Raw genomic sequence first — 26,092 nt, forward strand, 5'->3', positions numbered from 1 at the left:
TTCTGTAATACCGCCAGGTGTTGTTCACATATGTGATGAAGGTTGGATGAACAAGGCTGATATGAATTTGTGGATTAGTAGTGTATGGGAGAGAAGGAAAGGTGCTTTATTTAATAAGTGTTCTTTTATTGTGCTAGATCAGTTTAGTAGTCATTTTAAAAATTCTGCAAAAGAGAAATTGAGACAGGGATATGTAGAGCTTTCTATATTTCCGGGAGGACTTATCGTACTTCACAATGGCAGCCTCTTGTTGTCGCAATAAATAAACCATTAAAGTGTATGTGAGAGAGGAATGGAACAAATGAATGATGGATGAATTCATGCCAAAAGGAGCTTTAAAACAACTCACAAACAAGTGTGTCAGTGGATAAAACAGATGTGGTCTAGAGTGAGAAAGGACATCGTTGTTAAATCTTTCAAGAAGCGTGGACAAATAACAAAGATGGGAGTGAAGACTGTCTTATATATGAAGAGGACAACAATGAAGAGGAAGAAGAAGAAGAAGAAGAAGAGGAAGAAGAAAGTTCAGATGGTAGTTTTCAGGGGTTTTAAAGGTCAGTTCAGTTTTATAAACTAAGAATTTTTTTTTAGTCCGGCTTTGCATTCTAATAATAAAAATATTATTTTAAAAAAATTGGTTAAAGATTAAGATGCATCTTATAGCCTGTAGTGTATTATAGTCCTTGAAAAATCTATATTCTTCAGGAGATACAGCAAGCAAGATGCATTGCTTCTGTCACACATGGAAATCTGAGCACCACCTAGATGTGTTGTAGATTCCACTCAGGCTAAGGCTTTTAAATCGCAGTCTGTCAGGTATGAGATAAAACTTAGAGGTGGATTGCAAATACCAGTTTTTGCTGCTACATTTCAAAAAATAACACGTATATCGTGGGATCGCATAGTCAGAATTGCTCAGCGCTGCACGACATGAACAAAGATGTGGCTCAAGAGCAACTTAAGCCGACGTAGTTATGATCTAAGAAATGAAACAGCACATTTTGAAGTGTAAGTGTAGAGCGTCTCATTACAGCTGAGGGAAAATACGTAGGTCATATTTGCCCAAACATTAAATGTAAATATAATGTGGGAAAATTTTTGCAAAGACAAAGACAGCTGGGTAATAAAAGCTGTTGTGTGTCATAATTTAAGACAGTGTTTTATAAGAATTTTAATCTCGGCTTTGGTTACCCTCAAAATGACACGTGTTCAACATGCAAGGAGCTTCAACAGAAAATAGAGATCGCAGAAACTCAAGAGTGCCAGGAAGTTTGTAAAATTAACAAATACCCTAAGGACATCATAAAAATTGTCTTCGACATGCAACGAAGTGAACCTCTGACAAACCTCTCTACTGGAGAAGTATTTTTACACACAACAGGTAATCTGACTGTGGTGGTACATGAATCAAAACAAGAGGATTGAGACTTGAGCTTTTTTTTCAGGCTCGAGCAACAGCCAGAACAAGAATTCTATAATGCTCTGTGTGCTGCCACATTTAATGAAATGCACAAGTGTTCTCTAAACTTACCCACTGTTTTCTTATTTGTGGTCACAGTTTCATACCACTGCATCATGTATTCAATAGAATTGAGAAGGAATATCAGAATAAAGAAGAGATCATACCACCTTGTGAATACAGGAATATTTTGATGAAGTTTGGAAAAGTGCTGGTGTGGGGAGGAGACTGGTTTTCCTGCGGATTCAGATGAATTTCTAATGAAATATTGGAATCTACCTTGCCTTTGTAATCGATGGATACATGAGCAATAACTTACAGACGAACCAGTTTAGAAGTACATTCGTTCATTCAAAGCATGAAACATGCAGCAGTTATTCCCAAGATAAACAATATGAGTGCAGAAAAGAAGGGTGCAATGAAACTATGTGTTTCCATACAAATACTAAGGATGCAGTGACTTTCTACAATGACATACTCTCTGCAAGTGGTGAGAAATATGAAGATCATGACAGCTCACAGAGAATTTATGAGGGTGAAGTCCCCTGAAAATGTGTAGAAGAGAAAAAAGAAATATTATTTTAAAACTTAAATGTAAAAAACAGGCATTTAATATTCTGGTGTCACTGATCTAGTTTGAGTGTAAAGCAAGTTTTGAAAAAGAAAACTGTTTTTCTTCTTCCAGGAGTTGATAAACTATGAAAAATTTTATGTATATGCAAACACTATCATAAACTTTTCCAGAACTGTACAAAATTTGTTAGTTGTAAAATTTTCTTCCCTCTAAACTTGCTTTTTAATTAACTAAATGTGTCTTCTATAAAATGTTATTTTTTGCATAAAGTGAGTCCTGCAAAATATTGCTCAATTTGTGATGGTCAAAATTGGTATTAATCAATAAAACTTCCTGTAAGATAACATACATCAGTGCCGGGAGTGAAATCTTGTTCGTGTTAACTAAGTGTTCACCTTAAGTCAGTTTGTACTGCCCCTAAACGTACATTTCGATGAAAGAAGCTACCCAAGCCTCCAGAACTATTGGTTTGCTCTTCAGCAGGGGGGGCGGGGGGGGGGGGGGGGCGGATATTTTGGGATATGTTAAAAAAAGGGCAGCAATTCTGTCACATAATTTTATAGCTACCTACCAGAAAACCTGTCCCATAATTTTATAGTTTTCTCTAGTGAATTTTTCTTTTGATACAGGTCATAAGTATGAATTTGTGATGGTGTAAATGCCATGTTGACATTTTATATGATACATGAGATTTCTGTTTTCTTCTGTTAACATTTTTTTTCTTCTCAATTTTAACAGTATCTCGTATACACAGAGCTACCATTTGCAGAGGACGTTCGTGATGACTTGATTCTTGAACCGTTGGATCGAGAGATAAATGCACTGACACCTGAGCAACTAAATGTTGTAGATGAACTGATTGATTCCATGGACTTAATGTGAGTGTGTGCCCTTCAGTTGTTGCAGAAGGAGACGAGACTCTTTGTATTTTTCCTGTTTTTTTTCTGCAAAAAATCTTTTTTACATTATGGATACAGTCAGTCTTTCACCCATCTAGTTGCTACATCAGTTGTGGTATGACAACAACTTTTCTGTAGACAGAGAACGTCTTATGCTAACTGGCATTGTGTTCATTTCCTAAGCTTTAACTGTGTGACTGTGACATTCTAATTTTTAAGGACCTTTTTATTGCTATGATGAAACTTCCGAAAATGCATTGCAGTTATTATTTTGCAGCTTACCTTTGCAACCAGTAGTGTTAGAATAAAGAGTCATCCTCTCCGTTTTATATATATATATATATATATATATATATATATATATATATATATAATGTTCCTTTGGATTCTAAGGAGCAATTTCTATGTTGTTGTTGTTGGTCAGTGCTATGAGATTAGTGGAAAGCATTTCTCAAAAATATTCGAAAAATCACACTTTGAAGATTTTTGAGTACTGTTAAGTATTAAACATTTTGGGCAATGTGACAGAGGATCCAGGAGCTGGATGCGTATTGTGTAAGTCGTGTACTTGAAAAAGTCACTGGTTCATTTGTTGCTAGTACCAATGTTTCTTTATTAGTTTTTATTTCCTTTCTGTTTGTTATTATGAAATGAAAATATTAATAACCTTGAATCATAACTTTTTTAATGATCGTTATCCTTTATATAACAAATTGCATGATAAGAAATTAAAATTTAATACAGAGATCTGAAATGTCTAATTGTTAAATAAAGAAATTATACATATCAGTAATACTTTCAGTTTCTAGAAATAAAAGAACCATTTTATTTTTTATTTTATGTTTAGCATTTTTTAAACAATTCATTGTGAATACTTTCATCAATATGTTTGATTACACATTTGCCGAAGGGTCACTGGAAGCAGTCACACCCATTAAATATCTGGTGAATGTGTACAGAGCAATTTAAAGTAGAATGCTGATATAAAGCTAATGACAGGCAAATGCCAGACTGAGAGACATTGGAAGAATCCTCAGGGAGTGTAGTCCACACTCTGTAGAGGTATTTTACAAAACCTCCACTCATTGTATACTTGAGTATTGCTTAAAAGTTTGGGACGCTTACCAGAAAATATTTATAGATGAAATAGAGAAGATCCAAAGAAGAACAGCATATTTGATCACACATTCGTGCAGTACGTGTGATATTGTCATGGAGATGCTTGTTCAACTCCAATGGCTGGCGCTGCAAGAGAAGTGTCAGGCATTGTGAGGCAGATCTCATTTATAATTCTTAGGGTGTATGTGTCAAGAAGGGTCAATGAATATATTCTTCCTCCTTTGCATATTTTGTGAGAAGACTGTGAAGGCAAGGTTAAAGATTTAAGCTCATATGGAGGCGTAACAGCAATCGTGCCTGGAACAGGAAAGGTGGGAAGTGACAGCTGCGAGGTGGAATCCAAAATTTTCAGGGCTGTTGCTGCCATCTGGAACATAGTATTGGTAGATCTCTGCACCGCTAGGTGGCGAGACCTGCGAATCTGATGAGTCAGTGTGCAGAGTGGCATTCAGCTGGGAGGACGTGTTGCATGTCCATAGTGATTTCCGTAATACTGTGTGTTTGGAGTATGGCAATTTTACGATGGATCCGTGAACAAAACAGCAAATCTCGGCAAAAGTGCTTGGGAGGCCCTTGCAATGATTCAGCAAGTGTTTGGGGGACAGAGCATGAGCCGTGCGCATGTGTTTGAGTGGCATGCTCGGTTGAGGGCCGGCTGTACAGATGTTGAAGATGGTGCTCACACTGGAAGGCCCTTTAGCCGCACAATACCAGACATTGTTGCCAGACTTCAACAGTTGGTTCATGCAGATTGATGTCAAACCATTCAATACTTTGCGGATGAAGTGGGTATTGGCTATGGAACATGCAACAAATGTCGACTGATGAATTGGGCATGCATCGTGTTGCCGCTAAATTTGTGCCAAGGATCTTGACTGTCAATCAGAAGGCACAGTGTGTTGAAGTGTGCACGGACCTTCGTCACACCTCATCTGACGATGCAACCTTCTTGTCACGAGTTACCACCAGCGATGAGAGCTAGATTTACGGTTATGACCCAAAGACAAAGCAACAACCGTCCCAGTGGAAGAGCCCGAGCTCTCCAAGACCAAAAAAAAACAAGACAGGTGAAGAACAAAGTGAAGAGCCTGATCATCATTTTCTTTAATACCAAGGGAATTGTGCACAAAGAATTCGTCCCACCCAACCAAACAGTGAATCCCTCGCACTACTGTGACGTTATGCAACGCCTCCATGAAAACTTGCAGTGACGATGGCCCAACCTTGGCATCAAGGGAACTGGCTGCTGCATCGTGACAATGGCCTTGTTACACATACTTGCTCACCAGGACCTTTTCGGCAAAAAACAACATGGCGGTTGTACCCCACGCACCGTACTCGCCAGATTTGGCTCCTTGTGACTTCGCACTATTCCCAGAACTGAAACTCAAGTTGAAAGGCCGTCGGTTCGACACTGCAGAGGATTCAAAAAGCATCGCTGGTGGTGGTAAAACAGCCTCAAAGAACAAGACTTCCAGAAAACTTTTGACCAGTGGCAGAAGCACTAGGACTGGTGTGCATGTGTGGATGGGAACTACTACGAGGGTGATGGTGACCATTAGTCCAAAGGTAAGGTCTTCAACAGATGGCAGCACCAGTCCCAAAAATTTTGGATAGCACCTCGTTTATACTAAATTCCCTCTGCCATGCACCAAAACGTGGCTTGCGGAGTATAGATGTAGGTGTAGATGGCCCATTTCTCACCACTTCAGTGACCATTGCAATTTTTGGATGATGACGCTATGAAATAATACCTGTGTGATTGCTAGGGAGCTGAAAAATTCACAATTTCCATGCAAATTCTGCCTGCTCAGTATGGCAAGCATAAATTTTTTAGCTGTGTGTTTAAAGCAAATTGCAGCAAAATATGTCGTGAAGCCAATGGATAAATTTTTTGTGGAAAAATAATACAGGGTGACCTACGGAAACTGACAGTTTTCAAATGAGCACAAAATTGGTGATTAACATCTTGTATTTGATTTGCACAAAAACTAACTGTCAGGTGACAGCCATTGTCTTGACTATAATTTTAAAAAGTTACTTGTAACTCAGGCCAACAGGTGGTGGTCAACCAAACCTGCCTTTTCTTTAATGTCAGCCTATGACTGTGTTAAACTTTGGGACTTTTTGTCATAGAAAGAAAAAAAAAGACACAAGCAGACAAGTCTGGTGATCTTAGTGGCCACTGCAGAGCATCCAAATGAAAAATAAAAAGTGTTTCTTCACACTGCCACAGGAGCATTTACAGTGTGTAATGATGTACCAGCCTGTTGAAAATAAGCAGTCCTCATGTTCATCTGTTGTCTCCACAATTTTGGCAGAAAGAACACATTCATGATGTTTATGGAACATTCAACAGTTCCCTGTCACTTACTACTCTGTCAGATTACAATGACAGCAGCAAATGCATGACGCACAGTCACATTAGGGAAGCAAAGACATCTCTCATGAATTATGAAAGGCTGTTCAAGGAATGAAAAATAATAGCTGTGTTTGTTAAGTGACCCATTAAAGTGAAAATGTGACTCATTGTTCATAAAATAATGTTACTGTATTTGAGTCATCTTCAAAGATCACATGTGGACACACAGAGAAGTCATCTTGTTTTAAATCCAAATGCAACACTTTCGCCCTACAGACTCACTGCTCATTTGTAGACAGTGTGCATGGAGACATGCAGATCATCTCGGACTTCTGAGATTGCATCTCTCACTTTGACAATGTTTTGAGATGTCTTGTGTTTTTATCATGGCCTGGTGGCTTCTTCTTAAAAATATTTCCCCCTGTTGTGGAAGCTGTAACCCGTCATAGGGTCAAATTGATGTTTGGAGCTGTGCAGTTAATGTAGCCATACTGCATTGACAGACTCAGCATTTAGGACAAAGGTATTGTACATGAACATGCAATAACCTCTCGTCCACAGTTCCACTACTGTTGAGTTGGGGAACAGTCCCGAAGTGACGAGGTATACCGTCTCCCTCCCACCACTGACAACACTTTATTAGCTGTTCTAAAAATGTCCATTTGCCATAGTTCACCCTGTATATTCAGGATCAATTAATCTCGTACAGCCCCAAAAATATCACAGTTTATTCTTCTGATTACTGATGTTTGCACTAGAGAAATGTAGGATGGTTAGATAGTTCCTTGAAAAAATTCACTACAGTTTATTTATGTATTTATTTGTCGTATATTCCCATTTGTGATTGTATGCCATAATTGTATCATTCACAGGGGTGCTTTACCAGATGGAACTGAGGCATTTAAATCAAATGAGATAACTAATATAACTCATCACAAATGGTTCAGTTGCATTTCCTACCGTGCCTTACACCCAGGAGAAAAAATACCACCTATGGTGGAAGAAATAAGAGAGTTTGTTACTAGCCCTTTTGTCGATTCAGGGCATGTCAATGACATAATCCTGAAAATGAAAAAGACATTCGACTTGAAGGAAGTAGTGCGGCGGCGGCGTGAAAAGGACTCTACTGACGTGAAACAGTTGAGTATATATTAGGCAGTTGTTGAAACTAAGTGTAAATAAAAATGTCCTTGCTCTAGGCTTGATAAATGCCACCTGTTTTGAAGTACTTGCATTAATGACAGGTAATATGTCTGTCTGGTTTGGAAAATATCTAATTCAATAGAATAAGGCAGTGTTCTTTGAGCGCTATTAGTATCATTTGCACTGTTTTCTTGGTACCTTTTGTTGGTGTTAGTAACGTGTGCAGCTTTGAATGCATTGCATGTCCTGTAGTTACCTTTATTTTAGTTTACTTAATCTATAACATTGGTAACAAACTGAATTTTTGTTCTATATAATGTAATTGGATAGATAAAATCTCTACTCATCAAGCAGTGGTAGGGGAACATAAATATATAAAAAGCAAGTTTTGCTTATGCAATCTTTTGGAGCAGGTGGCTCCTTCTTCTAGCAGAATGGTTGAAGGGGAAGGAAGAGGAATGAAGGGAAAGGAAGTGGAGAGGTTTAGAAAAAGGGGTAGAGTTCAGAAAAGTCACGCAGAACACCGGGTCAGGGGAGACTTACAGGACGGGATGAGAAGGAAATACTTTCTTCTTATCCCACCCCGAAGTCATCCAGAACCGCGGGTCAGCGGAGACTTACCGGATGACATGAGAAGGAAAGTCTTTCCTTCTCATCCCATCTGGTAAGTCTCCCCTGACTCAGGATTCTGGGTGGCTTTTCTGAACTCTACCCCTTTTCCTAAACGTCTCCATTTCCTTTCCGTTCACCCCTCTTCCTTCCCCTCCAACCCTTCTGCAGCAAGAAAGAGCCATTGGCCCATCCAATTACATTTTTGTAATAATTGATTATTTTCATTGTTGAATTTTTGTTCTGCATATTTAAGTGGATGGATTTACCTAATTTTTGGATGCTGAGTTCAGAAGTCCAGTCATATTTTCTCCATATTGTTAAGTTTCTGAGAGACGAAATAATAAAATTATGTCTATTTTACTTCCAATATGTGGTGAACATTAATAAAATCAATGTTTAATATACATAATCGAAAAATTATTGAAACCTTTACATAAAACACCAAAACAATCATCATATTATACAAAAAGCCCCTTGTAGCATGAAAACAAAGTTGAACATCTGTTTATTTGAATAAATTGGATAGGAATGCTTTTGTATTGTAAAATGTCTCATATTTCAAAGCAACAGTTGTTATTGGAGGGTTCCAGCATCCTTGACAGTGACATTTGCTAGTAGGAATGTCTTAGTGGAAGGGTTCATCACTAAAAGCACCCAAGTTTTAAAGTATATTTTTAGTGATATTCTTCACCTGATTTTTTTCTAGTTGTCCAACAGTTCAGACCCTAAAGAAACAAAATTCTCATCTCTTCTGTTGACCAGAAGCCATGGACTTTGTCTTTTAGAGGACGTCCAAGCAAGTAACTCAGCATTCTTAAGTTTAGCATCAAAGGTCTCATCAATCAAAAATTTTCTGGTTTGTGGCCTGATAAACACATCTTCTTTCACCTTGGCCCCAGTGATGCTAGGAAAAACTTCTTTCAAATTATTGAAAGTCTCACATTGTTTATCAAGAGCCTTTACTAAATTCTTCAGCATGTCAAATTTAATATGAAGTGGAGGCAGTTTGACTTGGCACAACTAATGGTTTGTTCTTAAAATTTTCCTTTCGTGCTGTATATGTTTGTCTCATAGACCTTTCCTTGACAGTGTACTTATTTTTGATGTCTCGTGTGCCTTAAGAAAGCCAATAAACTCTCAACAAAATTGTAAATCGTAATGTTTACAATTGATTACATTTAGCTGCAGGATTACAATTTCAAGAGTATCCATATTATCCATTGAATTAGCCAAAGTTACTGATAGAAGTTTGTTGCCATTAGGTACACACCTTTCACTACAGATTGAGATTGCAACTTCAAAACATTCTGACAAAGAATCAGCCAAGAAAAAACTCATCTGCTATCTAATGACTGTTTTTAAAACTGACGTTATGTAACACAAAAAAGTAACTCCATAGGGACACTTTTTATATTTTGATTATAAAAAATAGCAAAATTGACTGAAAATGTAAAGAAAATAATATATAATTTTGAATATCTCAAAAAAGTTATGTGATACCACATTTCTAAGGGTGCGTTTAGAATCTACAACCAATAGCCTTGCATGGAAATTAATGTTTCACATACCAGATGCAAAATGGTTGTTGCCCAGTGAAACTTATTCCACTCACTTTGGTGTGGTATAGTGAATGCGTGGAGGTTATACCTGGAAATGTGTGTGTTGATCTTTTGGTAGAGTATTATTTTTACCAGTATTATAAAAAGAAAAAAACTAGTTTGGAAAGGATAAGGAATGATGAATGATGAAAAGTGTTTTCATGGCTTGGTGCTGATGTATTATCAGGATTTGGTTATCCTGTTAACGTATATTACTTCTTAAATAGTTTTTTTTGTGTGTGTGTGTGTGTGTGTGTGTGTGTGTGTGTGTGTGTGGGTGGGTGGGTGGGTGGGTGGGTGGGTGCGCGCGCGCCAGAGAGAGAGATTTGAAGCTCTGTTTTAGAATTGTTAAAGTTGCATAAGCCTTTAAACAGTTCCATTACTCTTATTTTTCGCATCTCTGTTGTTTATCTACTTCTTCTGGAATAGCATTTCCTTGCTATTGCCATGCAACTTCCTGCAGACTTTGTGGTATAGCTCCTCGAATTATTTTTGAGGGACATAAATGTTGAAGAGCTTACAGGGTGTTTCAAAAACGACTTAACATCTCTGAAAATTCATGTAAATTGATTCATAGTACCTACAAAGGTGATTGTAGTGTCAATTTGTAGGAAAATACATCAAGTTTTGTCTCACGTAATTCGCTAGTGCCGAATTGCACCATAAGGAGCGCTAGTAGCAGTTGCATTAAAGACGGCTGCCTTCACGAGACCTGAGTGTGCTAGCTGTGTGTTTTGGTTTGAAAATCAAAGTCAACGACAACAGCTCAGTGCAATTTCTGTACCAATTACGCTAAATATCCTCCCAGTAGGCCTACAATTTATGAGTAGCATAAATGTTTTGTAGAAACAGGGTGCTCAGTAAGACATAGGAAATCATCAGGTCATCGAAGCACATCTGACAGCGTCATTGAGCAAGTGAGACAACGTTTTGTCAACAGCCGTACGAAATCAACCCAGTGTATATCTCGCAAACTGCAAATCCCATATACAACTGTTTGGCGCATGTTGAGAAACCGTTTGCATCTGAAACTTAAAGATTGATGATCGTACAAGCAATAAAAGACACTGATAAAGTTAGGTTAGGTTAGTGTTGTTTTAACGTCACGTCGACAACGAGGTAGTTAGAGACGGAGTGCAAGCTCGGGTTAGGGAAGGATGGGGAAGGAAATCGGCCGTGCCCTTTCAAAGGAACCATCCTGGCATTTGCCTGAAATGATTTAGGGAAATCACGGAAAACCTAAATCAGGATGGCTGGAGACGGGATTGAACCATCGTCCTCCCGAATGCGAGTCCAGTGTGCTAACCCTGATAAAGTTGCTTGCAAGAACTTCTGTGTTGATATGTTAGATCGATTACATTTCTTGGACAAAATTACCTTTTCCAGCGACTCGACTTTTCACTTAAGTGGCAAGGTTAACACACACAACTGTAGGATTTGAGACAGTGAAAATTTGCATCAAACATTGCAACATGTTCGTGAGAGCCCTAAACTGAATGTCTTTTGTGCATTGAGCAAGAACGAGGTGTACAATCCCTTTTTTTCTGTGAGAGAACCATCAATGGGTTAGTGTTCCTGGATATGTTACAACAATTCTTGATACCACAGATAAATGAGGATGGCCAAGAATGAAATGTTTATTTCATGCGAGATGGTACACCACTCCACTACCTGGCCGACATCCCGGATTGTCTCGGTGACCACTTTCCAGGTCAATGGATTGGCCATGATGCTCCAATTGTGTGGCCCCCACATTCCCCAAACCTGACACCACTGAGCAAGCTACACCTGCAATGCTACGGTGAGTTTGGGAAGAAATTTACTTCTGATGGGATGTGTGTAGGATAATCAACGGAAGCCACATACAACATCTTTAGTTCAAGTTAAAAAAAACTTGATGCGTTTCCCTACAAGAATAACACTAAACCCAGCTCTATATCTTCTTTCAATAAATTTATATGAATTTTTAAAGTTGTAAAGTCCTTTTTGAAATGCCCTGTACTTCACTGTTTCGTCTGTGTAGAGCAGCCCATTAAGATTAAGTAGTTCATATCTCTCTTACATGTTTCTCAGTGATCCTCACAGGATTCTTGGAAGCTTCACTGGCCAGATTTCAGCCACAGATTAGATCGAGCAGTCTTCTATTTCAGAACAGCACACATCCAGTAAAGACCTTAGGTGATTAAATTATGTCTTTAGTATGACTCCTTTCAGTACTGAACAAACACACAGAGGGGAATTAGAGAACAAGGCCAGAAAATCATTTTTGTACCAAAAGGTCAGACATGATGCGGGAGCATCTGGAAACATACATGGTGTCCATAAATTATCATTACAATTTTAGACTATAACAACTTACAATTATGCTATAAAATAACAACTGGTTTTCAACACATAACAGGGTAACTCATAAAGTTTTGTTTCTACCTTAATACACGCCACTGTGTGCACCTTTATTGGCATGGATAACACCCAGTCGGTATTCTGTCTCCGCTCCAGTACCTCCATGGCAACATGTCAGTACAAATGATGCTTTTACAAACCCCATAGGTGGAAGTGTAGTGGTGAGAGATCAGATAATCATGGTGGCCACAGAGTCAGACTGTCTCATCTAGTTCACCATCCAAGAACTTTGCCCCCAGAAATTTTTGTACATCCAGTGCCTCATATTACTGGAATATGATGTCAGGTTGCACATGTTTCAGTTGTGACGCAGCAAAGTCTCATAACATGTTCAGGTAAATACTGTGAACAGTAGGCTGATTGAAACAGAATGGACCAATGATTCAGCTGTATGTAAGTCTGCACCACACATTGAATTTAGGACTGTCTCTTTGCATTTCTAGTGCAATATGGGGACACAATGGTCCTCATATATTTGGGAGAGTGGCAGTTCAAACGCAGTCATCCAGAATTAGGTTTTATGTCGTTTCCCAGATCTGTTAAGACAAATGCTGGGATGGTTCCTGTGAACTGGCACAGCTGATTTCCTTCTCCATCCTTCCCTAATCTGGGCTTGTGCTCCGTCACTAATGACCTCATTGTCGACGTTGCTATATCTGCGAGTAGCCAGATACTGGTGCACTTGAGAAAAACAGGAGAGAAATGATGACAACGTAAGGTGGTAAGACTGCCTGTGGATGGGACTCAAACTCATGCCGGAGTCGAGCAAAAGCCTGACCGAACAGCAGACCCGACAGCAAGGGCAAGTCAATAGCAACGTATACAACAACAAAGTGCAATGAACTTTCAACGCAACACTGTCAACGGGTCAGATACAAGCCACAATTCGAATAGAGACCAAAGAGGAAAACCAGTACCAAAGCGAAATCATCGACGAGTAGTCAGTAGTGTGGCGGAGACAGTAAGAAATGCTGTCAGGTGAAGTACACGGCTGACTGAGTGGTCAAGGTGTGGCAGTATTTATGCTAGTCACGAGGGACACTATTGGCCAGTGTATTCATGTGGCGAGATGGTGGTGCACTCACTAGGCGAGTGCAGTGGTGCGGGGAAACTGTCCACTTAACGACCATCAAGGTCCATTTGCTCCATTGGGCTTTCAACTTCCACGCAGCCCGATACCAGAGACCGCAGATGTTAACCACTAATCTCCTCCTCCTCCTCCTCCTCCTCCTCCTCCTCCTATGTCTCTATGATCAAACAGTGCAAGCTTTCACAGCTGGAGTTGGTGTATTTTGTTTTATGGGCATTAAGCCATGGTCTGTGGAATATTTCTGTGCCTAATGTTTCACCTCCTAATGCTCGAGACATAGTAGAGACTGTAAAGACTCAGATACCAGGTTCATACTTAAACAAGCTCAACAAGCTGAACTGTTTATGCGTATCGACGCAACTGTTGGCATATGACATGATCAGATCACTACTTAAGATCATGGTGTCACATCTATGGATCTTACATTGGGGAAGAATTGGCACTATTTGCTTTATGTAGTTATAAAGCCCACAGCTTGTCTAATTTCAATCCTTCTCCTTTTCCATTAAAGTTGGTTTTGTCCTTTTGACTTCTTTTGATCAGATCTTTGTAAAATCATAGTATTGGAGTGGAGAAACAAATTTGTTGTTTCCCTTGTCCTAATGCATGATCTGCTACTGCTGGTTTATCTATGTTCGCCAGAAGACAGGTGCTCTTGTGTTGTGTAAGACAGGTGTTAATGCTTCTTTTAGTAGTTCCTATGTGCAAGAGATTTTATATATTGCTGCTGTGGCAAGCGGTGAGCATAGGTCCTTTACAGCGTTCAAATATTCGAGTGCCTTCCTTGTTCGTTTAAACATTGTGTCAATACTGTGTCTTGTTTATACGTTGCTGACATGATCTGCAGCTGTTGTTACAGATGGGATGAAAACTTTTCCTTTAGTTGGTTCTTTTTCACTAGACGCTCTAGATATTTCAAGATGCAGTGCCCTCATTATCACTTTGCCAGAATAGCCATTTCTTCTTAACGTAGTTCTCCTTCTAGTACTATGGGTTACAGATTATTTAAGCCTAGTCCATCAGTGTTGTAATTGCTCCTCTTTTGTACTTGGGATTGGGATTGAAATGTTTGTGAAAGTCTCTGTCTGTTTGAGTGGGCTTCTGCAGACTTTGTGCTCTGAAGTTCTGTTGGGTTTTCTGAGCAATTCTAGATGAAAATAAAATTTTACGTTCTTTCTCTTTTTCCATAGAGGACTTTATATTGGAATTAACATGTATCATTCAGAAAATTTAGGAATTCCGAGAGCTCATTTTCTTAATGAGGCCATATAACAAAAATCTTTATGAACCAGGCGACACTCAGAGCTCTCTCCTGTGGCATCCACGTAAAAAAACTTTGATTTGTCTTGTCACATGTTGAAAACCAGCTGTTATTATGGAAATTTTTGTTTTTCTTAATGAATCTTTATTTATTCATCATCAACATCAACTTTTTCTCCTTCAAAGTAATCTCTCTCTGATAAAATACACTGTGGCTGCACTTTCTCCAATCTTGGAAGCACTTCTGGAACTCATTTCTCATTATGGTGTTCAGTTTCTTCAGTGGTCCTGTTTTTATTTCATCAGTGATGGTAAAACAGTGCCCTTTCATGGTTCACTTCAACCTCAGGAATAGAAAGAAGTTGCAGGGGCTGTGTCCGGCAAATGCGGTGGCTGAGGCAATAAAACAGATTTTTTTGCCAAAAGATCGTGAACAATCATTGAGGCTTGAGCAGGAGCATTATCGTGATGCAAATTTCACGATTGGTTTTGGCACAATTCTGGTAGTTTTCTTCAGATTGCTTCACACAAACAGGTGCATAACTTCCTAGTTGTATTCCTTATAGACTATATGACCATAAGGCAGGAACTCATGATGCACTGTCCAACTGTAATCGAAGAAAACAGTGGGAAGAACCTTCACATGTGGTCAAGCTTGTCATTCTTTTCGATCTTTGCCCTTTAGGCCATTTACATTGGGACAATTTGGCCTTGCTTTCAACATCATACTCATATACCCATGTTTCATCACCTGTTATAACATTCTTTAGAAGTTCTGAATCATTGTTGACTTCAGTCAGCCATCCTGTGCAATGTCCACGCAATGTCATTTTTGGTCAAAATTCAACAGTTTCGGTACAAACATTGCTGTTAAATGTTTCATGCCAGAAACATCCGAAAAGATTTCTTGGCATGAGCCAAAGAACATGCCAACATCATCACCAACCTCTCGGCCTTCTTTGAAATGTTTATACCACTTGTAAACTCTTGTCTTACTCCTAATAGATTTGCCAAAAGCCACAGTCAACATTTCAAATACGGAGCTGGATTATATTCAAGTTTTCAAGCAAAATTTAATGCAAATTGTTTGATCTATCTTTTTCAAAAGTAAAAATTTGCTGACGTCATTCAAAAGCACGTATAACCTTTTCAACTGCCAACAAGAAACTATTCAAAACAGCTGAAAATGCAGACATTCATTGACAACATGTGTACCAAAAAGTTATTTTTTTTTTAAATTAAGATATTCCTGTTGCTTTTTTGTCACACCTTGAACAGCGTTGTTTTAACAGGTTTTTCCACCTCGTCCTCACAATCATATGAAAGATGTTCACGTAAAAACATTGTTTAGGTAGTTAGCAAGTAGAGAATGTGCACTGTGTGTGCTGCGTTTTAGTCTGTGCAGAAACAATGTGAGGAGCTGAGCACAGGACATTGGCAAGACAGAATGCTGTCAGCAGTCTCTGCCTGTTCTGAAAGTGGCATTTGTACTCTGCTGATAATGCGAACACTTGGGAACAATTGATAGAAAGCTGAAGAGGAATGTCATACTGACTTTTGTCTCCTGGGATTCAGTTCAGATATGTTGTTCTGAGTAATGAGAGATGCCACCAAGCATTGTAAATGTTAAGCATGAGAACAATGAAATACAGAAGAGTTCTCTAAAAAGGCAGATACGTCATTTTGTAGTGAGATAGCATAAATGTGAGCTCTCTTACAGCCTTCAACAATCTACAGCTAGAAATGAAGTCCCACGACACAATTAGTGTCACTGCATAAGAGGTCCACTGCATCAAGAAGACATGAGAAGGCAGTCGTAAATCTTCATTAAGGTAAAAACTACAGTGAGATGACAGCATTCGAGAAGTAAGGACTTAGTTAAGATATGTAACTAGGGACCTTTTTATATCACTTCAATAGTTATTAAAATCTAAAGCTGTAAATATAATTTATGGACACCTTGTATTCCCATCATTTGGAACGAGCACTTCCTAATTGAGAAGATGAGGCAGGCTAGCTGTAGAATGACAGAAATGGAGTGAGAACAGTCGAGAGCTGGTGACGCTGCCAGATAGGCTTGAGGAGGTTAAGAGTTTGTCCACAGAGGATGGAATGAAAACTTTTACTCCACTAAATATGTACATGTTGTGTGAAACTTCATCACTTTAATTAATTTCATTGGCATAAAATTAACTGAAGTTAGGTAGTGGGCATGAAATCAGTAAAGATGTGGTGACATAAAATGACATCAGTGAAATAACGACAATAAATGTTGAACTCTATAAGCTTCCCTTATTGCATATGAGTGGCTCAGTAAATATGAGTTTATGCTATATCCATCTGTCTGTTGAATCTACAGCATAGGTTATAAAGTTCAGTAATGAAAGGGGAAGTACGATATTTTATTAAACTTAATTCTTCTTCTTCTTTCTCTTCTTATTTGCCCAGGACTTTCCTGTGTAAGAAGTTCCTGTTATGCTTTTATGTTGAATTAAGTGGTCAGGTAATTTACTTTTCCTTGTCCATAACATGTTGATTAATGTCCTTTTCTTTTAGTACTTGTTGATTTGATTTTCTTTCAGCTCATCATACTTTTGTGGCTCTTCTCCATATCTACACCTCCCTCAAATATATTATTTTGTCTGCTTGTGTCTGTATATGTGCAGATGGATATGTGTGTGTGTGTGCGAGTGTATACCTGTCCTTTTTTCCCCCTAAGATAAGTCTTTCCGCTCCCGGGATTGGAATGACTCCTTACCCTCTGCCTTAAAACCCACATCCTTTCGTCTTTCCCTCTCCTTCCCTCTTTCCTGATGAAGCAACTGTGGATTGCGAAAGCTTGAATTTTGTGTGTGTGTTTGTGTTTATTTGTGTGTCTAACAACATACCAAAGCTTTCGTTTGGTAAGTTACAGCATCTTTGCTTTTAGATATATTTTTCCCACGTAGAATGTTTTCCTCTATTATATTCATATCACCAACTTGATTTATCTATCACCATTATTTAGTCTTAATTAAGTTTAATTTCAGTTCGTAGTTGTCCAGTTCTTGAGACAACGTATTTAATATATAGTTAGTCTTTTTCAGACTCTGCTAAGACTGCTGTTTCATCAGCATATGGAATACAGTGTGTTTGTGTACCATCAATATTAAACCCCCTTTGTTGCTGCTGTTCATTGTTTGTATTGGCCTTTCTTAACATAAATTAAGTAAATATGGAGAGAGAGGACAGCCATGTCAGACACATTTTCATATTCTAGCCTCTTTCTTAATCCCATTGATACCTATTTCTGTCTGCCTCCGTAGCGCAGGTGTAGCGTTACTGCCTACCACGCAAAGGGGCCTGGGTTCGATTCCTGGCAGGGGACTGGATGTTGTGTGTCCTTCACCATCATTTTCATCATCATTGACATGCAAGTCGCTGAAGTGGTGTCAACTAAAAAGACTTGCAATACGGCGACCAACCCTCGAAGGGGTATCCCGGCCAATAAATGCCGTACGATCATTCCATTTAATTTCTGTACTCTGATTTTTGTAGAGATTGAGAATCATCTTCTCTCTCCAGTCTACTCCAGTTCTATTCTGTTATGTCATCCAACCCACTCTGTTAAATGCCTTCTATAGGTGAATGAATGCGGCAGACATATCCTGTTTGTCTCAATTCTTCTTTCTAAAATCATTCACAGTACCATAATTGCTTCCCTGGTTCCTTTTCCTTTCTTAAATTCTGACTGATTCTCTCCTAAATGATGGTCAGTCTTTTATAAGTTACAGTAAAGGGCTCCATAAAGGATTAATTTGTTTTCAGAGTTCTGTGTTTTCTAAAGTAGTGCATTTACAAATATGACTGATGCATGAATAGAACCATAAATTCACTGAGTTTACATTTTGACCACCACTTAGCATTAACAAGTGTGGTGCGTTGACAAAATGGTGACATGGTGAGAAAAGAGTTTTTGTGTGTCAAAATATGTAAGATGTTTACCTATTATAACATTGCACATTCAGAAGGAATTGTGAAAAAGAGCATTTTGCATTGATATAGGCAGTTTAGACCCAATAGTTGTCTCCATAAACAGAAAAGTACTGCTCAACTGAGTGTGCCAGATGCGACTGTGAAGAAGGTGAGGGAAAGTTTCGTATGCAGTCCAAAAAACTCAACAGTGTATGCTAGCCACCATCACATCTGCAGGCTGTGCTACAATTAAAACTGGAAGATTATGGCCAGTAACTTCAGTTTTGCATCACAATGCAGAAAGCACTTGAGGACAAACATTTTGCTTCCGAGCTGATTTTCAGCAATGAAGAAACTTTCAATTTATCTGGAATGATTAATTGTTAAAATGTGAGAGTATGAGGCACTGAAAAATCCTTATGAAGCAGTGACACATGAATGAGATTCACTGAAGGTTTATGTTTAGTGTACAGTGCCACACACAAAGAAGCTATAAGGTCCATTTTTCTTCTGTGAGAAGACTGTGACAGGTACCTTGTACCTCGATATGTTGCAGTTCTGGTTGTTTCCACAACAGACTACTCATTCCAAAAATTTCACCTTCCAACAAGACAGGACACTTTTCATTGGAGCATCGATGTTCGTCGCTACCTAAACGATGAACATCCACATTGCTAGATTGGGCGCAGAGGTGAAGATAATGTGGTTCTGTTCCCTTGATTGGCCAGGTCACGTGTCCTAACGCCTTGTGCTGTTTTCCTTTGGTGGATCTTGTTTATGTACCTCTAGAGTCAAGAACACTGAAGCAGCTCAGAGAAAGCATCTATGGTGCTTTGATGACCATTGATAGTCTGTTGCTACATAAAGTATGGAACAAAATTGACTACCAGTTGGATGTGTATTGTGTGACCAGAGGGGCGTTTGCGGAACATTTGTGTAGTGCTAAATGCAATCTTGATGAGGTTAGAGTTCTGTTCACACTTCAGTCATATTTGTACATGGAAATTGTAGAGCTTTGAAAATGAGTGTATCATTTATAGTAGTCCTGTATATTCAGAACTACTTCAAAGTGTGAAACCGTGTGGCAATCTGGGACTCAAATGTGAATCCTTGTCTGGGTGGGCAATGCTCTTATCAACTGATGTAGCCAGGCCAACTTTTACAAATTGAGATGAGTATTGGCAAAAATCCACATTGATCCAGGAATGATTATTTTGTGTCTGTACCAGTTAAGGCTCACATTATTTTACATCAGGTTATTAACTTTGGTCTATGGTGGCCATCTGCTGACCCGAGTACAAGCAAATTTTCCATCACATTGAGCCAGACTATGTAAATATGATACAGTTAAAACGAGCAACCAAACAAGCCTCGTCATTATGACTCTATAGGGTCAACATGTCTGTTAGAATAGTTTATTTGGTATGTGTAATTTTACATAATAATGAGAAAGTTTGTTCGGCATGATGTAATCAAAAAATTGGCCTCAGACCTGGAGACGGTCATTGTATACTAAAATTGATAACTGGATGTCAAATATAGTGCTCTGTAATTGGAATAAATACAAAATATTCAGGCCGACAAGTGGATCATGTCACACACCATGTCGAGAGTACAGGGTTCGAGTCCTGGCCTTGCGTACTGTCTTAAACTGTCAGGAAGTCTCACAGGACAGCACGCTCTGCTGTAAAGTGGAAGATTTGTTCTAGATATGTTGCGTTGATTCAAGTTAAGTGCTAGCTTTTAGGTTGTTAAGCCACCTCCACAAATTGTGCATCAGTTTTGCTGCTTATCCAATTGAAATTTCTCGTTTGGCCTCACTGTATGTCATTTGAGACCTTCACACTACAGAAAAATTATGAAATGTTCCTGGTAATTGAGCATAGTGCCTCTGCATCAGTAGCTGTGATGTTAATCACTACACAAATGAACTTTTGTACCATATTTCCATTCTGGCCCACAGTTTCAGTTTAATGGTTGATGCTTGTCTCAGTACAGAGTCTGTACATCATTGTTCTTAGCAGAGCACTTTCCTGTTTTAAAGGCTCTCAAAAAGTGTAACACATTAGATGGCCCACAAAAATGGCAGTAATACTGACTGATAGTAAAAAAAAAATCTTGAGAAATCTAAACCATTAAAATAATCTAATTGAAGAAACAAGAAATAAGGCTAGAGTTTTGCAAAAGAAGTGGATTGTAGGCTTTACATGGGATAAAGCTCACACAGGCTGGACAAAGGGGCATCCAGATCACAAGAAACATCAGACACCCCCAAAAACTGTTATGGGACAAATTAAAAACAGCTCTGGAAGAATGGATGAAAGAAAGGCAGCAGACAGCAAAAGGAGTCATCGCAAAATAATATATATTAATGGTGCACCACACTAGTGATCAGATTACCAGTCTCTCCTAATTTCATATACACTGTCACTGTGCAATATGATAATGAGAAAGCAATTGTGACTGACATCATGAGTGTGTGTTGACCCTTTGTAAACAGTCATAGAAGGTCTTTTAAACGATGTTCAATACTGGGGACATCAAGTGAATTTGATTGCAAGAATTTTAGTAAATTGAACACAGTTTAACTAAAGGCATACTACCATCAATTCAGAATAACAGATGACACCACGTGTTGGTTCACTGAGGGTAACAAAACTGTGGACCATGTGTTACTGGACTGTAGCAGCTTGGATAGGCAGAGAAACATGCTACTGAAATGTGTAATAATGAAGACAGTAACTGGCCAACTGGCAAGAGTGAACTTGTGCAACTCATTTTTGAAAGGCTTCTATAAATTGTGTGATGCAATAGAATTTTCACATGCATGAATTTCAGTCACCATTTGCAAAACAAGCTCTGTGCTAATTTTAAGGCAATAAATAATGTAAGAGGTTACTACACAATATTTAAAATAACTGTTTTGTATCTGTAATAAAGGTGGTAATTAATTAACTAAAGCATGAAGTATTATCCGGTGTAATGGATAATGTTAATAATAATAATAATAATAATAATAATAATAAGTACATATTCTGTTGCAAAATATAGAATTAAAGTCTAAAATAATATTCAACCATGGGAAAACCTTTTTCCACCACATTGCTTACCCCAAGACTGCTAGTGCTGGAAAGTTAACAGAAAATTTTCTGTGCTTCATGTAAAAATTGTTATGTACAATTTTTTGTGCAGTGAGATGTGTTCACATGGCTGGATGGTACAAGTGTGTTCATGAAAGCTAGAGAATTGTATTGGTATCATGGTTCATCGCATTAGATTAATCATTCATGAAGATCAGGCTCAAACATCTTCCATTTTTCCTGGTTTGCTTGTCAGATTATTCCCAAATAATGTGTGTCTGGACTGTTTGACTTAACAAGAGGGCCACGCTGCAACTTACCTCTGAAAAAAGAGGAACCCAGTTTTGAAAATCTCAGTTGCTTGAAGTGCCACAATTTCCAGTGGCCAGTGTCTAAGCCTTTATGGAATAATGATGACACCTAGATACTTAAAATAAGGTGGTGGTCACTACAGTATTGGTATCCTTCCTTCCTTCTCCTTTCCATATGTTACAAGAACGTATGTGAAGAATTAAATTGTTTGTTCGTTAATTTAAATGCTACATGTTTTTTTAAACTCATAGTGATTTATGAATTTATGAAAAAATGTTTCAACAGAGCAGTTACAAATGGCACAGAATCTGAGAAACCAAAGGATTTTGACCAGCCTGGAACATCTGCTATGAGCACTTCACAAGCAGCAAAGCCAAGTGGGTTTTTAGCTCACGGTAGAGTGAAGGTGGTTGGAACCACAAACCCGGAGAGTGATTTCCAGGAATTACTAAGTCAAGGAGAACCATTCTCCCAAGGTATGAAAGTTTTACATACTGTGCTACCTTCCTAAACAGCTGTCTCCCAAATATTATTTCTCACTGTATGTCCTGTACATGATTTGTAACTTCAAGTACATCTGTACTTTGTAAACAAACTTACACTCACAGAGTCTTTTCTGATTCACCTGCTATGTGATCAAAAGTATCTAGACCCTATTAATGGACATTAACACGGTATCCACCCTTCTCTTTTACGACAGCCAGAACTCGCTGGGGAACTATCAGTGAGGTGTCCGAATGTCTGCGGAGGACTAGGAACCCATTCTTCCTCAAGGGCCAAACCCAAAGAGGGTCATAAAGTTAGATGTTGGGGTCTCTAGCAAAACTGACGCAACTCGTCCCAAAAGTTTTCCGTTGGGTTCAGTCAGACTCTGGACAGGCCAGTCCATTTTAGGAATGTTGTTGACCACAAACCTATGCCTCACAGATGTTGCTTTCTGACAGGGTGCATTGTCATCCATATGAAAACAGTTGCCATCTCCAAACTATTCCTTTACTGTCTGCAGTGTAATGCTCCAAAATGTGTTCATATCCTTCTCCATTGTAGTATTTTCTTAATTGTAATAAGGGACCCACCCTGTAATCATAAAAAACATCACCAAACAGTGACACCACCTACTCCGTGCTTCACTGTTGGCACTACGCATGACAGAACGTAATGTTCTCCATGCATTTGCCAACCCAAGGTCTCCCATCAGATTGTGAGAGGGTACTGCATGATTCAGCAAGGGTACAGAGTGATTAATCTCCCCAAATGACTCATTTCCAGTCATCCACAGTCCAGTGGGACCGCTCTTTACAGCACCTCCAGTATCGCTTAGCACTGACTGCGCAAATGTGTGGCTTATGAGGAGCTACTCAACCATTTTACCCCATTCTTTTTGACTCCCTGTGCACAGTCATTAACTGGACTGCTGGTAGCACTTCAGAACTCGAGAGTGGTTACTTCTGATTTTATATGATTTTTATACCCACCCCCTGCAATTCTCAATAGTCTATCCATCAGTATGTGAGGTCTCCCGGGCTTGGGTTGTTCCTTCACGTTTCCACTTCACATTCAACTTTGACAGTATTAGAAGGGCATAAATGTCCTTGATGCATTTGTTACTCAAGTGACGTATGATGACCAGTCCACGTTCGAAATCACTGAGCTCTCCTGACTGAGCCTTTAGTGTGTTACTGGTTTGCAAGAGAAGTGGATTGTAGGCTTTACATAGCTTAAAGCTCACTTATTTTAATTGGTAGTCTGCCTCTCTTGACAGCTAGCAGTCAATTCTGCACTACGAGGATAATCCCAAAAGTAAGGTTTCCCATTTTTTTATAACTACAGAACTCTATTTGTGTGGCAGTTGGTCACATTGTTATGAAGAGTGCTTCACGAACTGTGTGTCATGCAAACGCCGCACTGAGGTGCTCAGTCTTGGCTTGGCAGCCATAGAGAATGGAGCTCCCCTTGGATGTTATCGCCAAGTGCGAATTGCGCACAGTTGTTCAGTTTTTGAACGCAAAGGGCACTGCGCCAATTGAAATCCATCGCCAATTGACGGAAGTGGATGGATGTCCAAAATGTTCGTAAGTGGTGTAGAGAGTTTGCAGCTGGTCAGATCGAAATTCACGACAAACAGAGGAGCGGGAGACCGTCAATTTCTGAGGAGACAGTGTTGAAGGTTGAGCAAAGCTTGCGTGAAGATCGGCAGATCACCCTGGATGATCTCGACACGTTGCATCCTGAGGTTTCCCGAAGCACCGCTCACAGAACTTTAATGGAAACATTGAACTACCGGAGAGTTTGCACAAGGTGGGTGTCACGCATGCTGACTGAGAACCAAATACGGCAACGACTTGATGCGTCCCGCACATTTCTTCACTGCCTTGCAGCCGAACAGTACAAACGTTTGGACTGAGTTGTCATGGGCGACGAAACCTGGGCAAACCACTTTACACCTTTACGTAAAGCAATTCAGCTCCAACAATGAGCTGAAAGAAGAGGTTCATAACTTTCTGAAAAGCATGGTGGTGAGCTGGTATGACATGAGCATACAAAAACTGCCACAGCGTCTACAAAAATGCATCGACAGAAATGTTGATAATGTCGAAAAATAGCTAAATGTTTAAGCTGTAAACTTATGTAAATCATTGTAGAAATAAACAGGTCTATGTACTTATAAAAATATAGGAGACCTTACTTTTGGGATTATCCTCGTACATAGGGATGTCCAAATACTTTTGACCAGATAGTGTAATCAGTAGGAGTGTAATGCAAACTGTAGAGCTCCCACTTTGCTTGTTCAGTAAATATTTTCTAGGTTTTAAAATACAGGGAGATGCATAAGTAGGTATACAGTAAATATTATTATTATTATTATTATTATTATTATTACTAAGTATAGAAAATAGGTTGGTAATGAAATGAGAATGAACAATTTATTATAGAAAATTACAGAAATTAGATATTTGAAGTCACAATAAGTTCAACATCTTAAGTGCCCATTGTCTTATGTGCACAAATTGCCAGTGTTCAGGGTTTAAACATTCCTGTTGTACACTCAAGCACACTTTGGCACTGGAGGTCTACAGTGTTCCATGTCTTGGCATGTTCTCTTATGAATTGACACATGTCATCAACAGTACATGGTTTTCTTGCAAAGACTGTATCCGTGATAACATCTCAAAAGAAATAAGTCTATTGGGATAAGGTCTGGTGATTCAGTTGGCCTGTCCACCTATTAGGTAACTTGTTGTCAAGAAACCCAAGCAGGATTAAGTGTAATGAGGAGGAGCTCCAGCTTGGTGAAAGTAGAACTCTTTATTACCCTGCTGTAGACTTAACTGTATAATTGCAGTATGCAACACCATGTTGAGATAGGCACTGTGGGTAAATGTTGTGTGAAAGGAGAGGGGGGGTGGGGCAATGGTCCCTTGACATGAAAGGCGTGCCCAAACTACTGCGACCTCAGGTTGATTAAATTGTTTCTTCAATTACAGAATAGCAGTTTCCTGTGGTGTAGTACATACAGTCATGCCTGTTAACAGCACCTGACAGCTTAAAATTTGCTTCATAAGGCAAACAGATTTTTGGAATTATGCCATCATGTTGCATTTCTTCATTCAAAAGAATCTTGCAGAGTTTTAAATGGTGATTAATTGTAAATGGTGATTTGTATCATTCCGTAGTTATTCGTGAAGTAATCTTGATTGAGACACTTGCAAACGTAAATGTTGCATTAGGTTACCCAAGGATCTACAGGAAATGTGCAACTTGACACAGGCTCTGCTTTTTTTATTTCTTTGGGCTTCATATAAATCCCTAGTACATAACAACCATTTCATTTTCAAAGGTGATAACAATTGCTGGTTGACTACTCTGTGGTGCATTACAGATATATGAAGTTCGATCAGATTTTTCGCTCTACTTGTAAATTAGAAGCCTTTTGTTTGACGTGTATTCTATTGTGTCCATTCCTGTTTAAGCTGTTCAGCATTCTCTACGTTCCAGTATTATTTAATTGTCCACATATGTTGGTTGGTGCTTATATTACAAGCTGTGATTATCAGAATATCTGGAAGTAGGTAGGGAAATGGTCTTAGAAGAGATAAAAATATAGTATATCGATAATATTATGAAAAGGATAGATTACTTGTCACTGTACAATGTAGATGTTGAGTCACAGAGAAGCATAACAACAACAAAAATGCTAAACGTTTGAGCTTTTGACCAAAAGGACTT

The 26,092-nt window shown here is 38.8% G+C and overlaps 1 protein-coding gene across 1 annotated transcript in view; it reads left to right on the plus strand.

The window, feature by feature from the left end:
* Positions 1–26,092, plus strand: part of LOC124550724 (X-ray repair cross-complementing protein 5-like) — a gene marked incomplete at its 5' end in the record, with an annotated part of 126,777 nt that overhangs the window by 80,170 nt on the left and 20,515 nt on the right. The window contains 3 exons of the mRNA XM_047125445.1: positions 2,772–2,911; positions 7,286–7,552; positions 22,151–22,341. Of these exons, the coding sequence (XP_046981401.1) occupies positions 2,772–2,911; positions 7,286–7,552; positions 22,151–22,341 (598 nt within the window). The remainder of the gene's footprint in view (positions 1–2,771; positions 2,912–7,285; positions 7,553–22,150; positions 22,342–26,092) is intronic.

This window comes from Schistocerca americana, chromosome 9 (genome assembly GCF_021461395.2).
Source record: "Schistocerca americana isolate TAMUIC-IGC-003095 chromosome 9, iqSchAmer2.1, whole genome shotgun sequence".
NCBI classification, from domain to species: Eukaryota; Metazoa; Arthropoda; class Insecta; order Orthoptera; family Acrididae; genus Schistocerca; species Schistocerca americana.